The 10986-nt window shown below is 53.6% G+C and overlaps 1 protein-coding gene across 1 annotated transcript; it reads left to right on the forward strand.

Moving 5' to 3' along the window:
• Positions 1 to 5127: 5127 nt before the first annotated feature.
• Positions 5128 to 10753, forward strand: LOC142722742 (uncharacterized). Its single transcript, XM_075848896.1, has 2 exons — positions 5128 to 5874; positions 9414 to 10753. Exons 1-2 carry the CDS (start codon positions 5235 to 5237, stop codon positions 10007 to 10009), a joined length of 1236 nt encoding a protein of 411 aa, XP_075705011.1. The 5' UTR covers positions 5128 to 5234; the 3' UTR covers positions 10010 to 10753.
• Positions 10754 to 10986: the final 233 nt, after the last annotated feature.

Below are 10986 nucleotides of genomic sequence, written 5' to 3' on the forward strand. Positions count from 1 at the left end.
TGTGGAGAGGGGATACATGTCCTGTGGAGAGGGGATACATGTCCTGTGGAGAGGGGATACATGTCCTGTGGAGAGGGGATACATGTCCTGTGGAGAGGGGGGGATACATGTCCTGTGGAGAGGGGGGGGATACATGTCCTGTGGAGAGGGGGGGATACATGTCCTGTGGAGAGGGGATACATGTCCTGTGGAGAGGGGATACATGTCCTGTGGATATCCTGTGGAGAGGGGGGGATACATGTCCTGTGGAGAGGGGATACATGTCCTGTGGATATCCTGTGGAGAGGGGGGGGGATACATGTCCTGTGGAGAGGGGGGGGATACATGTCCTGTGGAGAGGGGGGGGATACATGTCCTGTGGAGAGGGGATACATGTCCTGTGGAGAGGGGATACATGTCCTGTGGATATCCTGTGGAGAGGGGGGATACATGTCCTGTGGAGAGGGGATACATGTCCTGTGGATATCCTGTGGAGAGGGGGGGGGATACATGTCCTGTGGAGAGGGGGGGGATACATGTCCTGTGGAGAGGGGGGGGATACATGTCCTGTGGAGAGGGGATACATGTCCTGTGGAGAGGGGATACATGTCCTGTGGAGAGGGGATACATGTCCTGTGGATATCCTGTGGAGAGGGGGGGATACATGTCCTGTGGAGAGGGGATACATGTCCTGTGGATATCCTGTGGAGAGGGGATACATGTCCTGTGGAGAGGGGATACATGTCCTGTGGAAAGGGGATACATGTCCTGTGGAGAGGAGATACATGTCCTGTGGAGATCCTGTGGAGGGGGGATACATGTCCTGTGGATATCCTGTGGAGAGGGGGGGATACATGTCCTGTGGAGAGGGGATACATGTCCTGTGGATATCCTGTGGAGAGGGGGGGGGATACATGTCCTGTGGAGAGGGGGGGGGATACATGTCCTGTGGAGAGGGGGGGATACATGTCCTGTGGAGAGGGGATACATGTCCTGTGGAGAGGGGATACATGTCCTGTGGAGAGGGGATACATGACCTGTGGATATCCTGTGGAGAGGGGGGGGGATACATGTCCTGTGGAGAGGGGATACATGTCCTGTGGAGAGGGGATACATGTCCTGTGGAGAGGGGATACATGTCCTGTGGAGATCCTGTGGAGAGGGGGGGGGATACATGTCCTGTGGAGATCCTGTGGAGAGGGGGGGATACATGTTCTGTGGAGAGGGGATACATGTCCTGTGGAGAGGGGATACATGTCCTGTTGAGAGGGGATACATGTCCTGTGGAGAGGGGATACATGTCCTGTGGAGAGGGGATACATGTCCTGTTGAGAGGGGATACATGTCCTGTGGAGAGGGGATACATGTCCTGTGGAGATCCTGTGGAGAGGGCATACGTGTCCTGTGGAGAGGGGATACATGTCCTGTGGAGAGGGGATACATGTCCTGTGGATATCCTGTGGAGAGGGGGGGGGATACATGTCCTGTGGAGAGGGGGGGGGATACATGTCCTGTGGAGAGGGGGGGATACATGTCCTGTGGAGAGGGGATACATGTCCTGTGGAGAGGGGATACATGTCCTGTGGAGAGGGGATACATGACCTGTGGATATCCTGTGGAGAGGGGGGGGGATACATGTCCTGTGGAGAGGGGATACATGTCCTGTGGAGAGGGGATACATGTCCTGTGGAGAGGGGATACATGTCCTGTGGAGATCCTGTGGAGAGGGGGGGGGATACATGTCCTGTGGAGATCCTGTGGAGAGGGGGGGATACATGTTCTGTGGAGAGGGGATACATGTCCTGTGGAGAGGGGATACATGTCCTGTTGAGAGGGGATACATGTCCTGTGGAGAGGGGATACATGTCCTGTGGAGAGGGGATACATGTCCTGTTGAGAGGGGATACATGTCCTGTGGAGAGGGGATACATGTCCTGTGGAGATCCTGTGGAGAGGGCATACGTGTCCTGTGGAGAGGGGATACATGTCCTGTGGAGAGGAGATACATGTCCTGTGGAGATCCTGTGGAGAGGGGATACATGTCCTGTGGAGATCCTGTGGAGAGGGGATACATGTCCTGTGGAGAGGGGATACATGTCCTGTGGAGAGGGGGGGGATACATGTCCTGTGGAGAGGGGGGGATACATGTCCTGTGGAGAGGGGGGGATACATGTCCTGTGGAGAGGGGATACATGTCCTGTGGATATCCTGTGGAGAGGGGGGGGATCAGGGGCGTAGCTAGAGGCTCATGGGCCCCGATGCAAAAATTCTTACTGGGCCCCCCCCCCCCCCGCAAACTTCTCATGGCCGACGGTCCGCTTTCAGCTGCATCGCTGGGTCTCCTAAGTGACCCAACAATGCAGCACTAGCAGCCGGGGCGTCACTATGGCTGGGTTCACACACACTATTTACGGACGTAATTCGGGCGTTTTAGCATTGAATTACGTCCGAAAATGCGGCTCAAAAGCGTCGGCAAACATCTGCCCATTCATTTGAATGGGTCTTACGATGTTCTGTGCCGACGGTCATTTTTTTTTACGCGTCGCTGTCAAAAGGCGGCGCGTAAAAAAGACGCCCACGTCAAAGAAGTGCCTGTCACTTCTTCAGATGTAAATGGAGCCGTTTCCATGGACTCCATAGAAAAACAGCTCCAATTACGTCCGTAATGGACGCAGCGAAAGACGCCTGCACATGCCATTACGGCTGAAATTCCGGAGCTGTTTTCTCCTGAAAACAGCCCCGTAATTTCAGCCGTAACGGACGCTGCCGTGTGAACATACCCTCAGGGCTTAAAATGTCAGGGGAAATAGCCCCAATACATATGTGTCCGCCCCAAAAAAAGTGTGTATATGAGACAGCATAGCATATCTATAGCACTACGACCCTATAAACTATGGATAGGATTAGATACAGTGGCTCAGAAGGCAGTATCACACATGATAGGATTAGATACAGTGGCTCAGAAGGCAGTATCACACATGATAGGATTAGATACACAGCTCAGCAGACAGTATCACACATGATAGGATTAGATACAGTGGCCCAGCAGACAGTATCACACATGATAGGATTAGATACAGTGGCTCAGCAGACAGTACCACACATGATAGGATTAGATACAGTGGCTCAGCAGACAGTACCACACATGATAGGATTAGATACAGTGGCTCAGCAGACAGTACCACACATGATAGGATTAGATACAGTGGCTTAGCAGACAGTATCACACATGATAGGATTAGATACAGTGGCTCAGCAGACAGTACCACACATGATAGGATTAGATACAGTGGCTCAGCAGACAGTATCACACATGATAGGATTAGATACAGTGGCTCAGCAGACAGTATCACACATGATAGGATTAGATACAGTGGCTCAGCAGACAGTATCACACATGATAGGATTAGATATAGGGCCCAGCAGACAGTATCACACATGATCGGATTAGATATAGGGCCCAGCAGACAGTATCATACATGATTGGATTAGATACAAAGCTCAGCAGACTGTATCACACATGATAGGATTAGATACAGGGCCCAGCTCGCTGACATTGCGTCTCCAGCGCTGGACCCAGGATAGGTAAGAATAATAATTTTGCTTCTTTATGTGTTACTGATTATTTTTGTGTTTGTGTTTTTTTACAGGTTCGGTTCTTGGACTTCGGATTCGAGGACTTCAATGACGGCGTTTTTATTATTCTCAATTAAATGGTTAATGAGGGTTGTGTTTTTTTATTTCAATAAAATATTTTTTCTATGTGCTTGTATCTTTTTAAATTTTATTATCACCGCCTTAGTAATGGCCGCCGGCTGATTGACAACCTCCATCACTAAGGCGGGGCTTAATGTTAGCCGGTGCAGAGGCTACACTAACCCCCATTATTACCCCGGTACCCACCGCCACCAGGGGTACTGGGAAGAGCCGGGTACAAACCAGTACCCGACCATCTGTAGTGACGGGCAGGCACCGGGGTGGCCGCAGGCTGGTAGTATTAGGCTGGGGAAGGCCAAAAACAGTGGCCCTTCCCACCCTTGTAATGCTGCCTGCTGCTGCTGTGTTGTATCTGGCTGGTTATGAAAATTGTGGGGAACCCGACATCGTTCTTTCCAATTATTATTATTTTTTTTAAATGACGTGGGGTCCCCCCCATTTTCATAACCAGCCAGATACAATAAAGCAGCAGCAGGCAGCATTACCAGGATGGGAAGGGCCACTGTTTTTGGCCTTTCCCCTCCTGATAATACCAGCCTGCAGCCACCCCAGTGGCCGACCATCACTACAGATGGTCAGGTACTGGATCGTACCCGGCTCTTCCCAGCACCCCTGGTGGCGGTGGGTACCGGGGTAATAAAGGGGGTTAGTGTTAGCCTCTGCATCCGCTAACACTAAGCCCCGCCTTAGCAATGGATGCTGTCAATCAGCCGGCGGCCATTACTAAGGCGGTAGTAATATAGTTTAAAAAAAACCCACAAAGACATAGAAAAAATATTTTATTGAAATAAAAAAAAAACCCACACAACCCTCATTAACCATTTTATTAATAAAAAAAAAAGCTGTCATCGAAGTAGTCCTGGAATCCGCCGTAGTCCAACGACCGAACCTGTAAGAAAACACACAAAAAATGATTAGTAACACATGTGTTAGGGTATGTGCACACACACTAATTACGTCCGTAATTGATGGACGTATTTCGGCCGCAAGTACCGGACCGAACACAGTGCAGGGAGCCGGGCTCCTAGCATCATACTTATGTACGACGCTAGGAGTCCCTGCCTCGCTGCAGGACAACTGTCCCGTACTGAAAACATGATTACAGTACGGGACAGTTGTCCAGAAGAGGCTGGACGCAGCTGCAGGCTTAAGGGAAGCCGACATGACCGTCCTGGTAGGGAAAGGGTTAATGTTAAGAGGTGAGGGAAAGGTGAAGAAGCTGAAGGAGGGACGGGGAGGAGCTAGGGGGGACGGGGGGGGGCCGTTACTGCGCTTCCCGCTGTTTCTCGGCATTGAGCCGGAAGCAGCGGGAGGAGTAATACACAAGAAGCAAAGCTCCCCGTTGCCCGGCTTTTAGTATGGCAGAGGCCCTGATTTTGGAGCGGCTGCGTGCCGCTGCTGTGCACCACGGTCCCGGATGGCTGGAGGAGACCGTGGCTGCATTAACGCGGATCCCGGACGCCGTTTCGCCACGTCGGGCACGGCGTTCGGGGTCTGTTGTAAGGGACAGGCTCCCCTCCCCCGGCCCCCCTACGAGCATGGCTATGGCGGCGGGGGGGGAGTCGGCAACAACCGCTCCTGCGCTGGGCAGGCAGAGAGCGGTAGCAGGGGTGACGGCGATGCAGGCTGTGTCGACCCGTCCCTCTCGGCGGTCCCGACCTCCAGAGCGCCTGAGTCCGGAGGTAGTCCCGCGGACACGGCGTCGCAGAGGGAGCCCGATCCCGGACGCTGCAGGCCAGGCAGCTGGGAGGACCGCCCCTTCCCAGGCCCTGCGTCCTGGCAGGAATCCCAGGCCGCGACGGGGTCCGGCGGTAAGCAGGGAGTCGCAGGCTGGGCTCCCTGTCACCCCTCCCCCATCAGATGGAAGATGTCGAGAGCAAGGTACGGCCGCCCCGCATGGTGATGTTCCGGCCAGGGGGCAGGCTTCGTCAGGATCGTCTAGACGGACGACTAGATCTGCAGCGACGTCGAGGCAACAGGTCCGGTCGGAAGTCTGGGTCCCGGCGGTCGGGCGGCAGGTTGCCGGCCCATCGGTCAGCGCGTCCTCATCCCCTTTCCGAAGAGGTCGTTGGGAGGGACAGTCGTCGGCGAGAGAAGAACTGGAGGAAGGTGAACTGGACGTTTATCGTCGAGGTCAGGATGGTCCGGCTGACGGGAACACAGCGCCTGTGCAGCCCGGTGAGTGTATAACTCCATTATTGTCTTATCCAGCGATTTTTATGTCGGGTGTCGGCGGGGGGGCTGCTAGCATAGCATCGGGGGCCGGTAGTGGCGCGGGCGGACGCGACGGAGCGGGTTTGGCAGATTTAGTGGGTTGCTTACGGGAGCTGGTGGGGCGCCTGGATAGGGCCGCGGCGCCGGTAGTAACGGAAGTGTCCCCTGCGGTAGTTTGGGAAGGCCCCAGGGAAGGGGGAGCGTTGCAGGCGCGTCCTGTGGTGGCGGTTAGAGAGGCGGTCGCGGTGTCGGTGCAGACTGAGGCACAGAAGGACGGCGATCGAGTGCGCATGGACGATCGTGCTCGGGGGGAGGTGTATGTTTGTTTTGAGGGTCCGTTGGGGGCGCATTTAAAGCAGGAGGTGCGTGATCGGATCTGGAAAGATGAATATGTTGAAATTTTTTCTCTCTTGCCGCTGGCTAAATTCAATTTGGATAAGAGCAAGCGGGATGAGAGTAAAAAGGACGAGGAGGAACGGCGGCGGTATAGGCTTATCCCGCAGACGTTCGTTAATTGGTCGCAGGCGTTCGCCATATTGGCTAGTGTGATAGGGGAAAAGGCGCCGGAAAATTGTTCGGCGTTATTTTGTTATTTTGATGCTATTGGGGAGGCTCATAGGGCGTATGGGGGTCAGGCGTGGCTGCGATATGATGAGCAATTCCGTCAGCGGAAGGCGGTTCGGCCGGCGATTCGGTGGGACCAGAAGGATATTGCTCTCTGGTTACGGGTTACGGCTCCGGTTAGGCAGCCCTTTCCCGGGAGCGGTGGCCAGGGAGGCCAGACTAGTCAGAGTGGACCAAGCGGCGGGGGAAAGGCGGGGTTTTGCTGGCAATTCAATGAAGGCCAGTGCAAGTTTGGGGCCACGTGCAAGTTCAAGCACGTGTGCTCCGAGTGTAATGGTGCATCACACGGGGCGGCAAAATGTCTGCGGAAAAAGAGGTCCGGGAACCAGCACGGGGCTGGTCAAGGGGGTGTCGCCGGTGAGGGTGGAAAGGATGGCCCCTTATCTAAATGAGTATCCGGATAGGGCGGCAGCTAAGTTGCTTTATGAAGGGTTTAGTGTTGGTTTTGTTATTCCTCCGCCCCCTTATGAGGTTCCGGTTACGCGGAGAAATTTAAAATCGGCTTACTTGCATGCGGAAGTCGTGTCGGAAAAGTTGTTAAAAGAAGTTTCGTTGGGGCGCATGTCGGGGCCATTTGTGGAGTCGCCGGTAAAAGATTTAGTTGTGTCCCCTTTGGGTATTGTCCCTAAACGCGAGCCCGGAAAGTTTCGTTTGATTCAACATTTATCGTATCCCAAAGGTTCGTCGGTAAATGACGGGATTGATCACGAGTTGTGTTCCGTAGTTTATACCTCATTCGATAAGGCGGTGGGGTTAGTGCGGGCTGCGGGTCCGGGGGCGCTGCTAGCAAAAACCGACATTGAGGCGGCGTTCAGGTTGTTGCCGGTCCATCCAGAAAGCCAACGGCTGTTGGGTTGTTTTTGGAATGGGGCCTTTTACGTGGATCGGTGCCTTCCGATGGGGTGTTCTCTGTCTTGTGCATACTTCGAGGCGTTTAGTAGCTTCGTGGAGTGGGTAACGAGGGGAGTATCCGGGGTCGATTCGTTGATCCATTACTTAGATGATTTTTTGTGCGTTGGCCCGGGGGGTTCGCCGGTTTGCGGTAACTTGCTTCATGCCCTGCAGAAGGTGGCGAGGGATTTTGGGATCCCTTTGGCGCCGGAAAAAACGGAGGGCCCGGTAGCGACGATTTGTTTCTTGGGAATCGAAATTGACTCGGTGGCAATGGAGTGTCGGCTCCCGGCGGATAAGTTGGGTGCTTTGAGGCTGGAGGTGCGACGGGCTTGTAGAAGGAAGAAAATGTAGTTGAGGGAGCTTCAGTCGCTGCTGGGGAAGTTGAATTTCGCCTGCCGGATTATGCCGATGGGGAGGGTGTTTGGTAGAAGGTTGGCGGCGGCAACGGCGGGAGTGCGGGCGCCGCATCATTTTGTGAGGCTCAGGGAGGAGCACCGAGCTGATCTTCAGGTTTGGGATGACTTCTTGGGCCAGTACAATGGTCGCTCGCTATGGATGGCCCCAGCGCAGGATACGAGTGATCTGAATATTTTCACGGATGCGGCTGGGGCGGGTGGCTTTGGAGCTTACGGGGGAGGTCCGTGGTGCGCAGGTCAATGGCCGGCTAGCTGGGTGTCCAGTGGATTGACGCGGAATCTGGCCCTGCTCGAGCTGTTTCCCATCGTGGTGGCGGCTACCATTTGGGGGGACAGGCTCAGGGATAAGAAGGTCCGTTTTTACTGCGACAACATGGGGGTGGTGCTTGCCATTAATAACATCACGGCGTCCTCTCCTCCGGTAGTTCAATTGTTGCGACATTTAGTGTTGGTGTGTTTGTCGCTGAACGCGTGGGTGGTGGCGGTGCATGTCCCGGGTGTACGGAATTGTGTTGCTGATGCTCTTTCTCGCTCGCAGTGGGACCGGTTTCGGCAATTGGCCCCGGGAGCGGAACGTATCGGTTTGGCGTGTCCGGATCATCTATGGGATCTGGTATCGGTCCCGTAGAGCAGCTGTTACAAAGGTCTTTGGCGGGCACGACGTGGAGGGCTTATGCTGCTTGTTGGAGGCAGTGGGAGGAGTGGGTAAGAGAGTTGGGTGATGTCAATACGGATAGAGACAGGTTGGTGGCACTTTTGTATTGGTTAGGGGATGCCTGGGAGGGGGGGTTTTCAGTAGCGAAGGTGAACCGGTTTATATCCGCGGTGGCGTTTGGGCTTAAGTTGCGGGGCTTGCGGGATGTATCGAAGGAATTTCTGGTATCGCAGGCTTTGAAGGGGTTGCGCAGAGGTAGGGTGGAGGCGGATAGTAGAAGGCCGGTGTCGTTTGCTTTGCTGGGCTTGTTGGGCGGTTCATTGGCATCGGTATGTCGTTCTTCAGATGAAATGGATTTGTTTCGGTTGGCTTTCTCATTGGCGTTCTTCGGAGCATTTAGAATAGGTGAGTTGGTGTCGCCAAGTACTAAACAGGCAGGGGGGCTGAGATCTGGGGAGGTGAGCCTTTTTGCAGATCGGTTGGAGGTATGGTTGCGTAGATCAAAAACTGACCAATTAGGGAAGGGAAAACTGATAGTTTTGTTCGCTCTCCCGGGGTCGGTCATGTGCCCAGTAGAGTGCATGCGTGGTTTTACAAAAAACAGGGGGTCTCCAGATTTGCCTTTGTTACGTCATGTGGACGGGTCGTTCTTGTCCAGGTTTCAGTTTGGAGCTGTTTTTAAAAAATGTTTGACGGCGGTTGGGGTTGCGGCAGGCTCATATTCATCTCATTCCTTCCGGATTGGCGCAGCAACGGAAGCAGGGCGCTGGGGGTTGGATGATGAGGGGGTGAGGCGTATTGGTCGTTGGGAGTCTAAAAGGTTTAAGTCCTATGTCCGCCCCCATATGTTGTAATTTTGTTGTTTATGCTTGCAAATGTTATATGGTGGTGCCTAACTGTGTTTTCCGTTTCAGATTCGCCTCCTTGTCTGGTGTGGTTGATGGGTCATTCGTACGTGCACTGGGGGGCTTTGAGGGCGGACGTCCGCCCGGATGGTCGCCAGTTGCGCATTCCGCGACAGGATGCGGTTGTGCATTGGCTGGGGTTTAGAGGTATGTCGTGGAACAGGGTGTTGGCGGAATTCCAGACATATGTGCGGCTTGATAGGGTTCCGGAGGTTTTAGTGTTGCACGTGGGTGGGAATGACTTAGGAGTCCGCCCTTTTCGTGAGTTGGTGCGGGATATCAAACATGATTTGTTGTGTTTGTGGGTATCTTATCCCAAGTTGGTGGTAGTGTGGTCGGACATAGTCCCAAGGAAGCATTGGCGGTTAGCTAGATCGGTGGAGAGAGTCAATAAGGCTCGGATAAAAGTTAACCGGGCGGTGTCCCGTTTTGTGGCAAAGAACGGGGGCATTTGCGTGAGGCATAGGGATTTGGAGTCAGGATTGGGGAATTTCTGGAGGAGTGACGGGGTTCATCTGACCGAGGTTGGCATTGATATTTGGAGCTTGGCTATAGCAGAAGGCATAGAAAGGGCGGTGGTGGTGTGGAGGAACTCACAGGCTTAAGGTGGTCAAGGCCTGTTTCGCGGTGGCGGGGGGAGTCCTTGAGGCCAGTCAGTACAAAATGGTGGGGGGGTCGCATCGGGGGTATGCGTCCCCCAAAAAAGGTACATGGTTGAAGACTTCATCGGGTGTTATCCCTTTGAAGTGGTCTTCTGGTAGAAGGTATGTCACTTGAAGGCTTCATCGGGTGTTATCCCTTTGAAGTGGACTTCTAGTGGTCGGTATATCACTTGAGGGCTTCAACGGGTGTTATCCCCTTGAAGTGGACTTCTAGTGGTTGGAGCCATCTGCAGAGGTGAACGGTGCTTCCGAGCTGGTTTACGGCTGGAGGTAATTGGTGGTTTGCAGATGGCTAATTCGGTGTGTTCTTGAAAGGAACATCTGAAGGGGCTTCAAGGACTTCCTCTGCTCGGGTTAATGTTAACGTTTAATTGTTATTTATGATTCTGACCCATGTTGGGTCATGTGAATTATTAGGAGGAATTCTCTGGTGGATTCCTAACTAGTTATCCGAATGTTTCGGATTTAAATTGTTTTTATAAAACTGTGAAATTAATAAACGGCTGCTGTGGCCATTTCACATCCAACCTCGGTGTCATGTGTCGTTACTAAATGGGGGTGGGGGATAGTATGGTTTAAGGTTAACACACGACTCGACCTAGGCAGGTCAAGAAGAGGCTGGACGCAGCTGCAGGCTTAAGGGAAGCCGACATGACCGTCCTGGTAGGGAAAGGGTTAATGTTAAGAGGTGAGGGAAAGGTGAAGAAGCTGAAGGAGGGACGGGGAGGAGCTAGGGGGGACGGGGGGGGCCGTTACTGCGCTTCCCGCTGTTTCTCGGCATTGAGCCGGAAGCAGCGGGAGGAGTAATACACAAGAAGCAAAGCTCCCACCCTCCCACCCTTGTTTTGTTACTCCTTAGGTCTTCTGTACGTCCGTATATGAGCGTTGTGTTTTATTTTGTGTGTTTATTTAACATGTTT

The sequence above is a fragment of the Rhinoderma darwinii genome, chromosome 1, assembly GCF_050947455.1.
Source record: "Rhinoderma darwinii isolate aRhiDar2 chromosome 1, aRhiDar2.hap1, whole genome shotgun sequence".
In the NCBI taxonomy this organism is placed as follows: domain Eukaryota; kingdom Metazoa; phylum Chordata; class Amphibia; order Anura; family Rhinodermatidae; genus Rhinoderma; species Rhinoderma darwinii.

What these genes read in the sequence shown, in the direction of transcription:
- LOC142722742 (XM_075848896.1), top strand. Translation starts at nt 5,235, where the DNA reads ATGGCTATGGCGGCGGGGGGGGAGTCGGCAACAACCGCTCCTGCGCTG. An exon ending in CACAGCGCCTGTGCAGCCCG is followed by an intron (nt 5,875 to 9,413) that starts GTGAGTGTATAA and finishes TTTCCGTTTCAG; the next exon opens with ATTCGCCTCCTTGTCTGGTG.